Here is a 20778-nt window from a genome sequence, read left to right on the forward strand (position 1 = left end):
AAAGCAGATTTCTAATTCCAACAAAACATGGGGTTCATGGATTCATTAAAGAGGCAAATATTGTTAATGAATGCTAGTCATATGTTAAAATCTAATCCCAAACCTATATGCACACAGAACAAAATAGTGAAGTATATGACTACCAGAAGGAAGTAAAAAATAGGAATGTAGTGTAGGAGGCTTTCATAAGTAATTTAAACAGTGGTTGGTACGTGAATAAAAGGCATATAAGGTTGTACATTGACCTATAATGGTTTACTTTTTTTTTAAATTGTTATTTGGATGGAGAGTTGTCTCATTGGCACTCACACCACATCTTCCTATATCTATATATTTATGGGAACTAATGAATCAGGAATAAGATGTAGAATGATTTATCTAAATGAAAATGTTATAATACAAGTTTTGAGGTAAATTTTACAAGCTACCATGTGTACAATAATGACTTTCAAATGATGATTTTTGCTAAAAGAATATTTATAAGCCTTTACCGTTAGTCTTCTTTATCTTAACTCCTCTGTGAGTGTTCTTCTTTTGTACCCACATTTTATTGGGATGCCTTTTAGTCTACAAAATTAAGACAATAACACTTAAATACTTGTCAAGAAAGATATGTTTGAAATACTTTGAGGTTGATTGATATATGAAAATAACATCTTTTCAATGAATGAAAAGGAAATACAAATGTAATGTCAGCCGTGTAGTTAAGAGGAAAAATATAGAACTGAAGAAGGCCAATGGCCGAAACGTCTTGAAAAATTGGTTTATTTATACAATTATATAAAGTATGTTCCCTATTGGAATTTTGAAAACAAGGATGATATATGAAATACAAGAGATATACAAAAATAATGAGATGTGGTATGATTGCCAATGACACTTACTGTTATTGATACATTCAAATAAGCACTCATTTATTTTGATATGTCCAAGGGTTCCTCTATGACCAGAGACCTTTCTAGTTTAGTAGGGTCTTATGGGTTCTGAACAGAATTTTGTGCTTACCCAGTAGTCTTTGGTTAGAGGTATATGGGAGGGTTAAGATCTCACAAAACATGTTTAACCCCACCACAAGTTTGCCCCTGTCCCAAGTCATGAACCTCTAGTCCTTGGTAGTCTTGAGTGTTTTTTTCTTTCTTATTTTTTTCCTACGTGGTGCAAATTGATTGTATTTATTACCAAATATGAATATGATATTTTGAATAAGTGTCAATGAAAACACAACCCAAAATACAAATATGTTTGTATCAAACCTTTATATTTAGAAAAACAGCAGTTATAACGTTTTCCCATACTTTTTTAAATGTAGGTACTTTTATTTATTTTTACCGGTATGGAACTTACATATGCTAGGAATTTGTTTGTCTCTGATGGAATCTTGAATGCTTTTGGTATGAAGGAAGTGTTTGTTGTAGCTAAATAAACTTTGTTTGAAATATACCCTGATCCTGGAAAGTGGTTAATCTGAAAAAAATAGACATTTTAAAGGGTTTATTCTTACAATAACTTTTCAATATGACTATTACAAAAAAAAGTTTTTTATCTGTTATATTATAGGAACTCAACAGATGCATATAATGGTGTCAGTTATATTACAGATATATTCCAAAATTAAGTTTCAAGTTGTTTTTGAAATACTGATCCCCCTCTTGTTAGATTGTTTTAAATTGTTAAATTTTCTACATATTAAACAAAGTTCTAGTTGTGGCTTTAAAACTTTGTTTTTCTGAAAGTTGGTATTTTCCTTGATGAAAAAAATAGTTGCGAATCCTGACCTACTTTTGTCTTATTGCAACATGGATGCTACTTTTTTTTAATAACAGTACAAAACAAACCATTCTGGCTTTAATAGACATATCTGTTATCCTTTAATTTGATAGTGTTTACCATATCCACATAAAGATACTGTTGAAAGAGTTTTTTATTTGCATAAGATTATACCAAACATTAAACGTATTTTTACACAAATACCTTTTGATGAGGTTTTGCAATTGAAATCTTTTTAGACAGACTTTCAAATGGGTACTCATGTGACCACAGAACATCCCAGTCTGACTCAGCATCACCTACTGCATAACCTATTCTATCAAATACAGCATAAACGTGCTTCAGGTAGCCACTGTGTTTCTACAATACAAAATATATCTCTTATAATATAATACATATGATATTTCTTCACATATAATTGATTATGGCAAATCTACATACACATTTACAAATCAATAGGCTAAGATAGGTATAATTTTCAAGTTCATCTGTAAATTAATTTGATATCGAATCAATGTTGTTACACTTCTGTTTTATACTAACTTATATTTATTCATACAGAAACTAAAATTTTAAATTAAATGAACAAATCTCATTTTTACCCAACAGACATATAAATCCAATAAATTTGCTCTTGTTCTGAGTCTTGACCAAGCACGGTTAGCAGTATATATTATTATTGTATAGCAATATAATATTTCCCACAGAAAGTAAACAAAAGTTTAAGCGTGCAATAAATTCTAATATTGCACTAGTGCAATACATCTTCAAAATTCATGACGTCATCAACGACAAAATCTTAGTTTAAACCAATTTTTACTTTCAAATATTATATTTCTATACAATAAAAGGGTTAAGCTCGTGCAATATAAGATTCTACTCGGGACAATATTCCCCAATATTCATGCAATAACCCTATATTATTATATCATTCATTTTACCTAAATATACCATTTTTTTCAATATTCATGCTTTTTCATTCCCATTTCTAAGCTTACATTTTTGCCTTCTATCCATACAATAGGTTGTTTTGAAGCATATTTCCCTTCTTTAGCCTCCATTGTTGGTGTTAGGTGTGCAGCATAGTCCTCCCTCATCTTATGGAGTTCATAGATGTTGAGTAAGGTCAGCAAAACACCCAAGGTTAATACAATTATCACAACCAACCACAAAGGTCTGGATATAAGACCTCTGGTCTTAGGCTTCTTGAAGGGATGGTCATGTTCCTACAATGATATAAGTATTCTAAATTTTGTACCATATTTCAAAAGCTAAATTAGCTGGAAAATCTTATATTCAAAATAAACTTTCTTATGAATAATAAAAAAACGTTTGGAATTGAAATAGGAAATCATATATTTTGTGTTTCTCAGATCACCTGTTTTTGTTAGTTATTCAATTTTGGAACCAGTGAACTGTGGATTCATTTTTATTCTTTGGATACAAATTTTTTGTGTATTTCGCGGGTACAGATGAACCACGAAAATTAACTATTCAATAATCACAATTTCTTATAGGCTTGTATACACATTATGGCAAAACCACAAAATTTAATATCCACCAACATGTTAGTTTTCCTTAGTAATCCACAAAAATTGGTACCCACGAAAATAAATGAATCCACAGTATGTGATCTAATATGCAATTAAAAAAGTACTTCAATCTTTTTGGCACAAATAAGAATAATGTACAATATAACTAATCGTGTTAAATTATAAGACTTGTATGTATATTATGTAATGCTATACAGGTAAACAAACAATTAAGTTAAAAACTTAGATTAAACTATATTTATCGATACACAAGATATTATCATGTATATAGTATTTTTAGGTGTGCACATATTATTGTTTATCTGAATCATGAATGAATGCATGTCACTGTAACCTGTTGTATTGTATCTTTTTTAATGTGGTTATAGTTAAGATTTGTTTCACCAGTAAAAGTAAGATATTAATTATGAGTTAGATTACCGTAGACCCAATTTTATAAATTATGTGATGCAATCTTTATACCGTCAGTAATTGTATTGCATTTTTACAATAGTTAAAAGATTCCAGGAAAAATGCTATTATAATTTCTACTAATCAGTCAACTAGCAGGACTACAAATGACATCTTGCACTGTTATTATAACGTGTTGAAAATTTGAGAATAAGGTAATTTGTCATTATTCTACATTCATGCTGATTTATCTTTTTACACAATTTATAGTTAACAGTACAGGTAATGTATCATTCAATATTATAAGCCTTTTAAACTTTTTCAAAAATATCCCCCCAAAAATGTAAGTAACGTAGTTGATTACAATTATGATAGTTTCCTTATAATTTATACAACAAAGCAGCATTGCTCCTGTCAAACTGGTTGATTGCCATGGATTCTTGAACTGGTATAATTTCAAATAAATCTTACTAAGAAAAGAAGGAGAGAGAGTGCTTTGAAGACTGGTCAGTCAGATGCACAGATGGTCTTACACTTAGATAAATGCCTGGTATTTCCATTTCCACTGCACCCTGTTGTGGCATTAGAATCGGGGTATAAGTAAAATTTATAACATATTGTTATAGACAGTCTTAAGTCTGGTGAAAGATTAATTGCAAATAGATAGTCAATATAGTCATGATAATTTATTTATCCCTAATGTCTCAGGTATTTATATGTTATCATATATTTTAAAATAAACTCTCATTCTTTTTCAAACAGATGGAAGCAGCATATATAAGATATTTACACAAACAACACTGCAAGTTTGAAGAAGATCAACAAACAGTCAATGAAATAGAAGAAGGAGTTATAGCGAACCAACTGAAAGTTTTCCACAGAGTCGTCTGCTCTTTACCAAGGTATTTAAACTTTTGCAAGTTTACCTGTCCCATTGAATCAATACAATAGCTATTTAGTCCATCAGCTGGTAGGGCAAAATTTCAATTCTGTGTTACACCCCAGGGTACCGCAATTTTTTGGTATAAATTTAAAGAGTAATATATGAAGAATATTTTAAGAGGTGTTAGACTTTTGAAAAAGTGTCCAAAATGGGTTAAAAGGGGACTTGTTTAAGGGTATATACAAAATTTTGTTTTGTACATATTTACAGAAAAATGTAGAAATAACCAATAATTCAGTACTATTCTTTTTATCAAATGGAACAAATCATATCTTATTAAAACGCAGGCTAAGTTTCAATTATTTTTTAAATCGTAGAGGACCAAGAAAAAAGGGGGAGGGTAATTTCCAAAATTTATGATTTTGAATGAAAAGAAGCAAAAGTACTAATTTTCTTGATAAAATGGTATATTTTTTATATTGAAACATAGAGCATAATGTAACTACAATGTAAAGGCTGTTGAAAAAAAACCATTTAAAGGTAAGAAACAAAAACATAGAATCAACGACAGACACAAACATAGGCAACTAGAAATGCACGATTCTGTCACAAATTTATACAAGTCATCATAATTTCATGAAATAACTTACATAATTATTAAAACACACAAAACTGTCAGGGATTTTGTTCTTTGTCCATGGATTTATGAATTTTGAACAGCGGTATACTACTGTTGCCTTTATTTCTATATCTCTATCTTTTTAATTTTTTTAACAACCGAATCACTTAATTTTAAGGTCACACAGAAGGTCAATCAATAGAATCATCATCAGTTTGGTCACCTGCATCTACCGAATTATCATTATCATCATTTCCATCATAATCGTCGTCATCGTTAGCAATATAAACGTTTTGATAATCCTTTATCTACACTCTTTCGAGCATTTACATACAGGTATCTGTTCAGAATAAACCTTGTTGAACACATGAACATCTGTTGTTGGCACAACCAGCTTTAAATGAACAGCACTTCACAATTATTAAAGCATCTAACGCTGGTGGTTGGTCTAGCCAATTGATACTGATCAAATCGTTCTAAACAATCCAACTATAGTTGTTTAGCAACAGACCAGTGTTGTGTTTAAGAGCAGATTTCCGAATCTTCGTCTGAAAGTTGGATAATTTAATGTGCTTAAACATTGCATCTTTTGTTGGGGGCAGTAGATGACAATAAATCTTTTTTTGGTTGCATCTCAAAACGTTCTGATCTTTATTCATCGATATTTTTAATTTCGCAGCCATATATTGTACACGAAAACCTCTCGAGTGTTTTGCCAACTCTTCGTCAACCTCTTCAAAGTTTTCACCACGATGGAATAGACCTTCCGAAAACACATAACGTGTCAAAAAGCCGATTATTGTGCTTTGTTTCCATAACCAGACAAAACACTTACTGAATCACAACCTGTTCTGACGTGAAATCCTAGCAGTTTTCGACAAACATTCTCACCAATCGAACAGTGTTAGAATTGATATGCAACTGTGAAAATAGTAAGCCAATACTTCCACATCAATGTCAGAAGGTTTTATAACAATGGAGTCGTAACTTTTGTCAGCTGCATATTTTTGCATTAAGAAACATTTTGTAATCGGCTTCTTCCTGTTTGATAATAAGATAAAACCATTCTACGCTATTTCATTTCCAACATTTATTTTGTGGCACATACTTCTATGTGATACAAATAAATCAATACATTCAAGTGTAAATCTATAGGATTATTAACTCTTTTCCGAACCAAAGAATTCAACAAGAGCAACTTTGTTTTCCCCAACTAACAAACATTTCTTCCATTCCCAAGAACTCGATTGTGATGGTCTAGAACTTATCGTAATGATTTGCCCTTCCAAGGACCTGCTGTTTTAATTTTTTTATGGATATTGTGGGATACTAATCAGTGACAAAATCAATGCGGGACCTCTTTTCGAAACTAGAAGGATGGTTTTTAAAATAACAATTGCCAAATAAAAAAACGTGCTTGGTATCCTAGTAATGGGTTGAATAACTGACATGTCATCAAATATCCACATGCTTTCCTAAGGAATGACCATTTTCTAAAAGACCATCCAGGACAGATTTTAATTTTCATTACATGTGTACCATCAACGTTTGCAAGATACATTGGAAGAGGACCTAATTCAAACACGAGAACCTATCGCAGATACAACTATCTTGTCTGGGCTATGACAAGCAGGCGACATTTTTTTTCATCTGCTCTCAATGTTTTGTTGTTCTTATCAGCCACTAACTGCTTGTCGTTTTTTTCTTTTTTTAAAAATGAAAGCAATGATAATCTTTTAATTGTTTTGAAGATATCGGTTGACTTTTGTATAAGCCGTTCATTAATGAAAATTTTTGAAGCAAACTTTCCCTTTTCATACGCGTTTAGAAGGTTGCTCATTAATTCCGAAGAAGCAACGGAATCCGAGAACAAGCCATATAACTGCTCAGATGTTTCAAATGGATTTGGCCAACTTTGCAGTGTCTGAAACAATTTCATAACATCAGTTTTGTCTCGCTTCATTCGAGTTTTTTAAAGTTCTTTTTGTGCGGATGTTTCAGGGTTATCCATTCCTACCAAATCTCGAATTTTAAGGATATTATTGAAGCTCTTTCCACTGCTGGTGGACGTTTCGTCCCCAAGGGTATCACCAGCCCAGTAGTCAACAATCCGTGTTGACATGAATATCAATAATGTGGTCATTTATATAAATTTCCTGTTTATAAAACTTTGATTTGTTCGAAAAACTAAGGATGTTCTTATCCCAGACATAGACTAACTTAACCGTATTTGGCACAACTTTTTGGAATTTTGGATTCTCAATGCTTTTCAACTTTTTACTTGTTTGGCTTTACAAATATTTTGATATGAGCGTCACTGATGAGTCTTATGTAGACGAAACGCGCGTCTGGCATACTAAATTATTATTTTGGTACCTTTGATAACAATTTCATGTACACTTAACAACCAACGCTTAACAGAATCTTTATCTAAACTGAAAACAACAAAGCCATTTTTTTGGTATCTCTTAGAAACCTAGAACGTAAAAAGTATGGCCAATTCTCATAACTGACTATTTGACGTTCATTCAAAGCGATGTTTGTCGATTGAATGACTTAATAATCTTAAGTCAATCACTACATAGCTAAAACACAAAATGTAATCAAGCACACTTTTATTGAGTTCGATAGAGTGCACCTTTTCTAAACGCAAAAAAAAACCCACCTTAATTTGTACTTTTTCAGTAATATTTTGTTACACATTCACTTTATAAAATAATTTGTCTCACTAAAACATCATAAATCGACATTTAAATGTGTGTTTTCAGTTGCAAATTGATAATGCTTATGTGTGAATGCATTGTACATGTTGTATACTGAATCAAAGACGGTAATTTGATGATTTCTGTAATTTAACGAGTATTTGCACGTACATATATTTTATCAAATATTTCATATTTTAGACGATATATAAAACTGCAAATGATTGAAACATTGTATAATGATTAATTTTAAAGTTTAATTAACTAAAACGGGTAAATGTTTAACGAATGTCTTTATGAAAGGAAAAAATATGCCTTAATTTTAACCCAAAAAATCGGATTGTTTGTAATGTAAATAAAACTTTTTTTTAAAACAAAAAATCTTCAGAGTAACATTGAATATGATAGTTTTGTATCTGTTTTAGTTGTTTACACCTATACTTTATTTTTTTTTAGTCGATTTATATCAAAAAATTTAATTAAAAATTACTTAGTCGTGATTGCTAAATGAGGGGACCATTGAAAGGGACGTTTTTAAACCTCTTTTGGACACTTTTTTTTTAGTCTAACACCTTGTATTTTATCAATAAGATAATGAAGTTGAATTCTATCCAAAAAAATCGCGGTACCCTGGGGTGTAACACAAACTCCTTAACTAGAGCGCTTTTGAGAACTAGCTGATGGACTAATTGTTCTTTGTGAAGTTTATTCACTTGGACATTTAAATTTCTTGTAGGAGAAATCTATCACTCATTGATTAATTTGCTTGACCAAAAAAATATCTTCATTGTTGATTGAAATACATGTATAAACTCACATAAACTGCATGTGATACAGTATTTATTCAATATCAATAATATATATTCAATCTGTTCAATATAAGCACTGATTTAATTTTAAAAAGTTTATATCTGATTTTTTTTAAGTACTCCATGCATTTATGTTTCAAAGAATCTGCATGTTTTTCATGGTTCTTCAGTTATAAAGAATACATTTATGAAGACCTTTATTTAAACATTTTCATTTTAAGTTTTTATTTGTGAACAGACTAAAAAATAGCAAATTTTAATAGGTAAAATGTTGAAATTTGATCAGAAATCAACTTTTAATTTTTAAATCAGTGTTTCTATCAAACAAATTGAAAATGTGTTATTGATTGAATAAATACAACATCATATGCAGTTTTATAATGACTTATTTGTACATATATTTCCAGCATTGTCAGTTCAATTTTTTGTTCAGGTAAATTAATCAATGAGTGATATATTTCTCCTAGAAGAAATTTAAAGGTCCCAGTGAATAAACTATACAGAGAACAAAACCTGTTGTATTTGTTAGATGGGACAATAGAACTTACAAAAGTTTAAATCGACAGGTAACTTGCAGGTGAATCTGTGGAAAACTATAATAGGCTTCGCAATAAATATATAGTCAATGCAGTACTGAAAAAGGTTGCTGCAAAAAATTCAATATTTCAATTTTCAAAGTTTATTGAAGCTGGTAGCTTTTATGAAGAGACTAAAGTTGGTCAACCAAATGAATTTGATTTTACAGTTATCTTGAATCATTTATCAACACCTGGAGCAATACGAATTGCAGACGGTTGTTCAACCGGATACAAGAAGATCTTTGTAGAGGATCAGCTTGAGAATTATAAGAAGTGTTGTGATAGGGAAAATATGCTACATGTGGAAAAAATAAGAGCACAATTTTGGAATTATCTTTACGGAATTTGTCAGAAAGAACCTATAACTGAAAAAAATCTTACTAGAGGTCTTCTTAGAATTAAGGCTTGTAGAAGTAGGAAATTTGAGCTTGAATACATTGAAAATGCTGGGTTTTCTGAAATCCCAGGAACACCAGAATCAAAGGAGATTGTCCCCAGAAAATCTATACAGATAGGTATTGATCTTATGCTTGGAATTAAGTATCCTGATATAAAGCAAATTCTGTCAGATGATGGAGTCCCTGAAAAATGGAAAGATATTGTTGCAAAAGAAGGTTGCAATCTTGTTGTTAAGGGTTGTCAATCCTTTGACTTGCTCCACATGCTGGCAAGTCTGCTTAGCATGCTGTGAAATGCAGCTTATGAAAGATATTGGTAAAAATCATAAAATTTGTTACAAAGTTTTAAAATACCTGCTTACACGAGAAGTCCGTTCTCAAGGTAAATGCACAGGTTTGACTTCTTATGTACTGAAAAATGCTTTTATGTTTCATGCCTATGAAGGGGAATGTGAAGACAACTTAGGAAAGTGTGCAAATGATGTGCTTAGTTCCCTTGCTTTAAGTTTTAAGAAATACCAAATGCCATGTTTCTTATCTAGAAATCTCAACACCTGGGGTCCAATTATTAAATTTCCAGGTTTGCTTGAAAAAATAAACCATGAAGAGTCAGTTGGTACAGAATGGTATGCAGTTCTATGGCTAGAATTGTGGAGTCAAATTGTATTAAAGGCTGCAAAGATGCTAGCAGGAATAAAATATGAAGAATTTCAAAAGGTTGAAGAGAAGTTTGCTCACATGAAAGGATATATGATGAGCCTTATGGAACGATATGCCACAAGGGAAGGACTGCATCAATTACCCATACAACCAATAACAATGCCAGCACATGTTCCTGAAGATGTTCTAAATGCAAAATTTAGGTGGTATATAAAACGTTTGGATGAAATTTTTTCGACAAAATTTGAGAAAATTCTTCTATAGAAAACAACAAAGAATATGAGCCATTTCAAGGTATTCAAACAAGGAATTTATGTATTAAACATTATCTATAATACTAAACAAGAATACCTCATGGTGCTTTTAAGGACTTCAAGATTGAACAAATGTTAAGTGTGACTAGTACTCATTACTTCAAATACCCCACTTTAACCTTTGAATAAAAGACAATGCAAATATATATGGAAGAAGACAACAGAAAGTGGAAAAATAAACTTCATTAACTTACCAATATTTGACTTTGTACCATATATCAAGAAGCTATAATTTGTATCAGTAATTGCTAATAAAAATAGGTTGATATCTTGTTTAAAACATGAATCAGGGTAGAGAGCATACATGTATGCTTCAAACTCAAAGTATTGTAGAGTGACAATGTAAATTTTGTGTATTAAGCTTTATTCCTGGACCAGTACAATATAAATGGCAGAGGAGTGTATGCTTACAAAAAACGATGATAGACAAAATAAAAACCCCAGAATTGGCACATCTTTTTGCATACCTACACACTAGCTATTAGGAGTGATAAGAATGAAAGATCACCATGAAAGACACACACAGCCATTTAAAGAGTATAGAAATAAACAATACATACCATTTGCAGTTTCGTGATGATCAAAATAATTAACCTCTAAGTAAACTTATAACTTCTGACATCAATAATAATTGATTCATATACTTGATTTTACCTGTCTCTTCATCTTAGAATTAATGAAGACATTTAGTTCATTATCAAAGTAATACATGTTGAAGCAACATATTTAAGTCAATCACGTTCCTTTTAGTAACATATATTGTACATGTATGTAAATGAATTGACGATTCACCTGTTTCATTGCTAATGATACTATATATTATTAACCTGTTTCATTGCTTATGATACTATTTATTATTAAGATGAAATTTAAAATAATCAATCAGGCTAACACATTAAAATATTAAGGTTAGAGTAAAATTTGATACAGAATTGAATATTTCCAACCACTATTGATTTATTGATTGATTGGCATTTCGTGTCACTTTCATCATTATTGGCTATTTCATGGCTGTCACTTTATTTTTTGGTGGAAGTCAGAGAGTCTGAAAAGAACCATTTAATAACTTTGACAGGAGAATGACAATCCTATTCAACTAAGATTGGATTTTAAACTAATGCCTGTCTCCTGCAGGATTCAAAATTGCAACCTTAGTGTTGACAAGCAGAGGTGTTTCTAATTAGTACATTCTTATACTTTTGGTTAAGCTAAGCAGCACATGTTTCAGTCTTTCCTTTTAAAATGTTCATACCAAAACTACATGCAATTATGTCTAAAGAACATGAACATATACAAAACAAGTAGATGTGGTATGATCCACCAAAGTTCAAATACAGTGCTTAATTAGATTGATACTGAAAACACAAACCACAAGTACTGTAAGTTCAGAAATTATTGCATGCATTTATTGTTGCGATTTTGCCATTTTTGACTTAAATGAGATTTTATTTTTTACGATTTTGAGAAAAATTCAGTTTAATTGCGTTTACAACTCTGTGGCATTTTACGCAATAATAAAAACCTCGCAATAATTTCTGAACTTACAGTAGTATACATCTTCAACTTGTAAACTGAGCTAATGTAGGCTTTGCTCATTGTTGAAGGCCGTACGGTGACCTATAATTGTTAATTTGTGTCATTTTGATCTTTTGTGGATAGTTCTCTCATTGGCAATCATACCACATCTTCTTTTTTATATAATATGGATGATAGTAGATTTCTGTTGTCATGCATGCATATATATCATTGTATATGGTCATGTCTGAATTTTCAGAGAAATAAAAAAATGTAGGTCACTTTGACTTTTAGTTCCAACTTTAAACATTAAGGAGGACCTACTAAGGGGAACCACAACAACTATTTGCTTAGCCTAACAACAGTTATCTAGGTGACATATTGACACATGACAACACCAAAACAGATTCATCTTAAACTTATAACATTTAAGATGAAAAACAATTGATTATTATAAATGAAATAACATGTAAAAAATATATTAAAAGATGAAAAAAATATCCTGGAGCAAAAGATTGCATTTTATTTTCATAGAAAATGACACTTTGATGATTATGTAAATTCATTTTAATAATAACAAGGAATTTATTTTTGACATTCCTTTTTTGATTTTATAAAATGAATTTGTAAATTATATCTAACAATAGTTAAACATAAGGAGAAAATAGCACTTTAAATAAAGTAACCATCTGACAGGCAAAGAATTGCCAGCCATAATCAGCTTCTGCATACAAATATGATGTTGATTTAAGACTGGATAAAAATAAATATTAATAAATCTAGAATTAGAAATCTTTACTGATTTATCATTCTAGTCTTATGAATTTTACCTGAAGCATAGCTGTTCCAGATTTCCTGTAGTACAGGTCCATTTCTCTAGTGTCATGTTAATTCCATTTGACCCTATAAACAATAATGCAAAAAACATAAAAGCATTTATAAGGTTTTATCATATCATGCATACAATGTATTTAAAATTCTAAATATTTAAGTTAGTTGATTCAGTTACTAACATGACAAACCTATTATGATCTATTATTTGCACTGATTCATACACATGTACTACACATTGTAAATAAAAACAAAACTGCACACATTCAAATCTCTTGCCTGATTTGCTAATCATGATTGAATTTTATGTTGATGGATTGTCAGTTGTTTAACATCCAGTGGCAAATATTTCATGCATGTACAGGACGATAGGAATTTTATGTTGAAAGCTTTATAACTAAAATGACTATAATATTAGTGAGAGGTATGCCTACATTGTATGTGAGTTAAAGGGGAATAATCTTCAATTTGACAGAAATATAAAAGTATGGATACAGACTAAGTAAACCCAGACAAAATAAACCAGGTACATTTACATCTACCCCTATATATTTCCTAATTAAAAATATTAATACAGAGTGTAATTGATTAACCTAACTGTAAAAGATTAAATAACAATAATAAAAAATATTACCAGTGAAGTTAATCCTAAAATATATCCTGTTTGACAAAAGCTGAATACATTTTTATTTACATTGTACATATATCATGACCTTTCATCGTGACATGTTCTATTTTTTCTTTGCTCATTGAAGCAGAAAATCTATTAAAAAACTTAATATATCTGATTTGAAATTCAGTCAATTGAAACATTTACAATATCAAAATATCTAAAAGAATCACGATTTGTACTCACTGTCATCTGAAAAGTTACAAATACATGTAGCTTTTTAAAGTGAAAAATTATCCAGTGTCTTCAAACTTTATCATAAGTGGAAAAAATACTACATATATATTTAAAGCAGATGTGTCTTCTTCTTTTAGTTTCCGCACTCCATCATAATATTGATGACTATGTGCCGTACATGCGGGGTAAAATTTACAATTTTATATTTACATCAAAAAGAAATTTAATAAAGAAATAATAACTTGTTTTTGGTTTTCACTGTACATATAAGATAAAACTATTTACAAGGTGTTACATTACATGGTGTAGTATTGGTTGAGAACAGATACAGGAATCTGTTCTCTGAATGTTTCAACTGTGGTGCATTGGACAGCAGTAACTGGTAAAAGGTTCCATTGGACGATTGTCCTAGGATAGAATGAAAATTTATATGAGTCTTTTTTTGCCTGTATGTGCCTGAATGAGTGACTATGAGTGTATTGTCTTGTTTGACTGTCTGATGGTATTAACAGGTTTGTAGGGTATATTGCTACTTGGTGGTGTATAATTTTGAAGAAAAATATAAGCCTTGTTCTTAATCTTCTAATTTCAAGTGTTGGCCAGTTAAGATGGTTAAGCATGTTTGTCACAGAGCTGGTGTTATGATATCGATACATATATATCTGGCTGCAAGTCTTTGGACCATGTCTATTTGTGATTTTTGGGATTTTGTATGTGGGTCCCAGATGCAGCTACCATACTCTAGCTTTGGTCTCACAAGTGAGATATAGGCCTTTTCTTTAACTGACTGCGAGCTGACTTTAAGGTTTCTTTTGATAAAATTTAGTTGTTTAGTTGCATTTGCTGTGATGTTAAAGCGACATGAATGGCCCAGTCTCAAAAAGTTGGAAAATCTACACATGTGGACACAAACATGATGGTAGTCTCACATATTAAAAATCAGCTCAAAATCTGGAGGTGTATAGGAAAAAAATCTGTATAACTGTGATTTTTAACAATTTTCAAAGTTATAAACCCTTAAGTTTGGCAAAAATTAGCAGAGCAGAGTGAAACTGAAACTGGATCTGCAACTCATCATGAGTATCTCACACACAAAAATCAGACCAATATCTGAGAGAGTTTAGAAAATAAGTCTGTATATTATTAAAATGAGACACTAATACTCCTACTCCCCTAGTCAAATTAACCATTAATGAGTTTTTGATATCCTTTTTTTTTTCATGTAGTTCTTTAAACATTAATACTTATTCGAATTAGCTTTCAGAATGTTTGGGGTTGAGAAAGTATTTATGTTTTTACCACATTTATCATGCTTATAGAAACTAGAAAGTCACCTTAAAAAATGTAAATTTGAAAAGTAAATCTTTGAGTTGAGGGTTGTTTATCAGGTTTTGTAAACCTGTACAATTAGAGCTCATATACATGTAGCTGGACCATACTACATCTGATGCATCCCTGGAAAATTATGTCTCTTTGATGGTTTTCAACTAAAATTTCAGGGTTTGATGTGCAACCTAAAACTTTAGTCTAGACAAAATCAAGACAAATATCTGATTATTTATATGAACAAAATTTCTATCATAACAGGATTTTTCTTCAAAATTAAAAGGTGAAAATGTATTGCATCATATCATAATTAAAATAAGTAGTAGAACCTTAATACTTCAGCTCATATATATTTATTTGCTTGCAAAACTTTAAATTACACTTTTTTGTTATATATAAGATAATCGTGAACTTCATTTTAAATTATAGCCACACCTACAATGTATTAATATTTGCTCTAGATGAAACTTTACAGAATAATGGATGTCAGTTTGTCAGAGGTAATACTTGATATTTACTGGTACATGTAATTTACTTATTTTGAAGGTAGAGTTATGTCCCTTAGTCTGCAAGATTATTTTTTTAAACTAAAATCAGAAAGTTTTATTTTCATTGTATATATGTAGGCTTTTTTTTATCATGTGTTAAAAGCATTTAGTTGTCAAGTCTTTAATAGTTCTCTTTAATAATTCATATCTAGAGTATAATACATGTATATATAATGACAATGAAAATCTCATCATGTCTGAGTTTTTTTACCTTTTAATAGAATCAATATATATATAATAAAAGTGTCTAGGAAAAACTAATTTTTGTTATAGACTTTAAGCAGTTACTCAATTATTATTTTTGGAAAGTTCATAATATAAAAATAGGAACTCAAATTAATGAACATATAATTAAGCAAACCATGAAAAAATAACTGACTGCATGTGTATCATTTATGTATAATTTTAGAATGTACATTTTAAAAGGCTAGCTATATAGGTTACTGTACATGTAGATCCACACGGAAGAGTATTTTCCTTCCTAACTAAGTACATATAAACATGTTTGTATCCTTTATAGCAAGTCAACGATCAGTCATCAGACTCAGTCAAATTCAGATCAGAACTCAGATTTTGAAAAGGAAAGGGGGCCTGGTGCTCCCAAACTTGGCAATGTCTTGAGACTCTGAGTGGAACATGTGAATAATCTTATATAATTACATTAACCATACACATGTACATTTCTATATTTATATTATATTGAGTACGTCTGAACCATTGAAGAATCTGCAAGAGATCACCAGTAGTGATGGTGGTACAAGACATGTATATCATGTATATGTTCCGGACCATATGAGTATTTGGACCATACGCGTATGGTCATGACCATATGGGTATATACTCATATGGTCCGACCATACGCGTATGGTCCGACCGTACGCGTATGGTCGGGGTAATTAACACTCTGTAACAGTTTACTTTTAATACTACTAATCTCTTCATATATGGTATGACCGTTCATTTAAAAGACGCTATCATATATAGATAATTTTATTGTTATAGACAGAGAATATTATAATAAGAAGATGAGCTAAATAAAATAAGAAGTTTCACATAGTTGATTTTAGTTAATTGTCAAATTTATAGTAAACACATTTTATACCGATGGTCATTACCGGTGCATGGTCATTACCGATTTGTTATCACGAGTGAATGGCAATATGTTGACTAAAAATAATGAATTCCAAAAATTCTTAATGAACTGTTACATAAGAAGTCACTGGAAAGTAACATACTTTTACTTTATTTAAGTTGTGTTGTGAATATGGTGTATTGCAGTCATTTTTCGATATTTGAGATCTAGAGGTTCTAACACCGTAGACATCAGAATGGCCATTATAAAATTAAAAAATTGTCATGTTTTAAACCATCACTGTTATTTATATAAAGTTTTTGTATCATTAAAACGTTTATATAAATTTAATTTGAAAAAAATATATACCAATACGGTCCAAATACTCATATGGTCCGGCCCGTTAATAACTAAACAAGTATTATACTCATATGGTCCGACTATACGCGTACGGTCGGACCATACGCGTATGGTCGGACCATATGAGTATACGCATATGGTCATGACCATACGCGTATGGTCCAAATACTCATATGGTCCGGAACATATATATAACTCGTTTAAACATCAGCCCAACAATGTTACATCTGTAAATTTGCTTTCACAAACTTTTTGTTCTTTCCTCCCCAGGATTTACTACTGAGTTATCGCTGCACCAAATAGCCTTGCACTATAGTCTTTATCTGACGCGCTAGAACACTTGATCTCCAAGGCTCAGTCTATCATGTTGATTTTTCTTCCAAAAATGAAGGTAACTATTTGAGACCTCTGACCAATCACAAGAAGGATATTTTGTAATTTTAGATGAATCTATGGATTTCTATACAAATCAATGACAAATCACTGTAAGTTTTTAACCAATTTGTATTGTTAACGGGATGAAGTCCCCTATTACAGTAGAAAAATCAATAAAAACAGAAAAAAACAAAAAACAGGAAACTTCCCCAATTTTTCATTATATTAATGAACTCAAAATCATTCAATTTCTTGATACATGCAGAAATCTACTTCCGTTTCCAGTCTTGTTTGCATTCAACTTTAAATAAAATGTATATTTATCAGTCTAAGAAAGGAACTCAATACTAATTCATTTTTAAAAATTGTTTGTTACAAAAAAAAAGTTACCTGATGGCAGTGTTGCATTGTTTACATTGAAAATGTCGTCATAACTTAAATAACTTCACATCTAAATACTGTAAACCAACTTATTTCCGCAACCAATTTATTTTCGCGACTTTCGCGAGTAGAAAAATAATGCGAATATATATCGTCGCGAATATGTCAATCTTTGATCTTTCCTTAATTATTTTCATCAAGTTAATCAGATAATCGCGAAATTAAATAGACGCGAAGTGGTCAAGAAAGGGTAAAACGCAAAATAAAGTATCCATGAAAATAAGTTGGTTTACAGTACTTAACAACAGAACCAGAATAGGAAACGTCACGATATTTCTGTTTCTTTTAATAAGGGAGTTCGCTTCTCAGTTTCAAGATAATTAACTTTTTAAAACACTAATTTATATTTATAGGGGGTTAAAAAAGGAATCAAAATAGCAAATAAAATATATAGGTCAATGTGCTTATTTTCTAGATATAAACCATTGAAACTTTTGGCGAGAAAATATTTTCTCTTGCCTTTTCAAAGCTTTATCATTGACAAGTTTAAGTTCTCAAAAACTATTAAAAATTATTATAGAATTTTATTAGACTTTTACAGATGGTTTTATCATTATACATGTGTACATGTAAAAGGTTTGTAAAAAGAAAAATGGGTGTCAATGGGCACTTTTTTCAAGGCATTCAAATAGATAAAACCAGAGGATTCCAAAAATCTGAAAAAAATCCCAAAACATGACAAGTGAACCTCCTTGATAGTTATCTACCAGGATTATAATTCAGAATGACAGACGCATGTTTCGTCCACATAAGACTCATATAAACATGTTTGATTTTAAAAAATAATTCATGCAGACTTCGTCCCCATTCACAGGTAACACCTGCCTCTTATTATTTGATGCTAACAGTAACAGTACCCAAAATTTCCTGTTGATGCCTGACGATAACCAATTTTAATAGAGTATTTGGGTGACTGGTCTCAGGCACAAAACTTGTTTCTATCCATATGATATATGGATTATTCAACCATTATATGGATGGAGACAAGTGTCTGTTTTTAAAGTCACTAAATAAGCTGAGACTAATAAATGTGTTATACTTGTAGTCTCAGGCTAGTCCAAATAATTATGACGTCTGGCAAGGCTATTTTTTTTCTGGGACGCCTTCCTCCCAGAAAAAAAATTTAACATAGCCTTCCCAGACGTCATAATTATTTGGACTAGTCTGAGGCTAAAGTAAAGTAATATACATTGATTAGTGTATAATTGACATAACATGTCATGATGATGTGTGATTTATATGGAGCACAAATGTATATAGTATGCATGGTGATGGAACAGTTTCCTGCACGTCTACAAAAACGATTTGACATTAAGTTATTCTAAAGTTTATGTTTGAATTGAGCACTGGCTGGGATCGCAGCCTTAGCTCATTTTGGATAAGACCAACTGCCGTTGCGTTGTAAATTGGTGGTGGGTACGCCAGGCTGTGTTGATATCCTTTATACCAGTATCTAGAACAATATTTTTAGGCGAAATAATACTGGTTTGTGCACCGATCATATATTCACTGTACAATATTCCTGCACATGCACACAGTTGCTTCAAGTATACAGTAATCAGTTGCTTATCCGTGCTACACTACAAAAGAAGTGGTACTCCAGACAGTGGAGGGAAGAATTATAAAGAAGAAGACAGTAATTGTAACAAAATATTTGTTCCGGCGTGACATTTGTTCCGCCGGAACAAATTTCATATGAAATATGTTCCACCGGAACTTATGTAACAGAAAATATGTTCCAGCACTATAAAATTTGTTCCGGAACTAATTTTTTAAACAAAAATTACAGCACCATGAGTTTTGTTCCAATACTAAAATTTAAAAGAAAAGGTGAAATAAGAACCTGTGATATTAGTTTTCAACAAAGGTATTTTATAGAAATCAATGAAAATGTTCTGCTCGAACCTATTTCACAGCAAATAAGTACTGTGCTTGCATGGGGTACGTTTGCAATTGAATGCATGACTGTAGGATGAAGATAAGAAATAAAAGCGATGATAATGTATCATAATGTGTATCTATGTTTTATCCTTTATGTAGTATTCGACCTCCTTGTTTCCTGATAATCTGTCATGGGTGTTCTAATCATACATATACTTAGCTATGGTCATTGCACAGTTTTTCAAGAGTGTGTCTTTTGTTTCTTTGTTTTTTAAAATAATTGATCAGTCACTTTGTCCTTTTTTAAAAGTACAATTGTTCCTCTTTAACTATGATACCTTTTTTGGGGGAGTAACTTTTATTATTATTTCTTTCTCTTTCTCTTCTACTCTTTCCTGGTTCATAATTGTCATTTTTAGTATTATTAATTGAGTATGTTATTTAATTTTTGCTGAACTCCACATGATCCAAATTGGATGTTTACACTTTTTATTTATTACATTTAATCAATATAATACAGACTAAATACATGTTTTTATAATGACTTTAAACTGACTCATGACAAGTGCTCAGTATATAAGATAACTTGTTTAACCAGTGGAACATATTTCATATACAAGGAACTTATTTCACCAGGTGAGGAACAAATCTCACAAATCCAGAACCTATTTCACCAGGTAAGGAACAAATCTCACAAACATGGAACTTATTTCACTAGGTAAGGAACAAATTTCACCAACCCAGAACTTATTTCACCAGGTAAAGTGTGGAACTTATTTCATATAGAAGGAACAAATTATATAGAAATTGTCTGTGTAAAAAGTTCTCCCAGAACAAATTACCTGTGAAATTAGGTCCACTGGAACTTTTTTCACAGGAACAAATTTTGGCTCACATAATCTCCCTAAG

General features: G+C 30.9%; 1 protein-coding gene across 3 annotated transcripts in view; it reads right to left on the minus strand.

Annotated features, from left to right (window-relative positions):
* The window catches only part of LOC134711425 (probable tubulin polyglutamylase ttll-15), a 32959-nt gene that overhangs the window by 11766 nt on the left and 415 nt on the right, over positions 1–20778 (minus strand). For 2 of the 3 annotated variants that reach the window (XM_063571995.1, XM_063571993.1), the window contains exons 2-6: positions 13019–13091; positions 2766–2993; positions 1972–2127; positions 1345–1464; positions 492–567 (exon numbers count right to left, since the gene is read on the minus strand). In XM_063571995.1, coding sequence (XP_063428065.1) covers positions 492–567; positions 1345–1464; positions 1972–2127; positions 2766–2993; positions 13019–13060 — 622 coding nt within the window. In that variant the 5' untranslated portion in view covers positions 13061–13091. Of the gene's footprint in view, positions 1–491; positions 568–1344; positions 1465–1971; positions 2128–2765; positions 2994–13018; positions 13092–13653; positions 13783–20778 lie in introns of those variants that run through there. The other variant, XM_063571994.1, reaches the window with a different exon arrangement.

Source organism: Mytilus trossulus, chromosome 3 (assembly GCF_036588685.1).
Source record: "Mytilus trossulus isolate FHL-02 chromosome 3, PNRI_Mtr1.1.1.hap1, whole genome shotgun sequence".
Classification (NCBI taxonomy): domain Eukaryota; kingdom Metazoa; phylum Mollusca; class Bivalvia; order Mytilida; family Mytilidae; genus Mytilus; species Mytilus trossulus.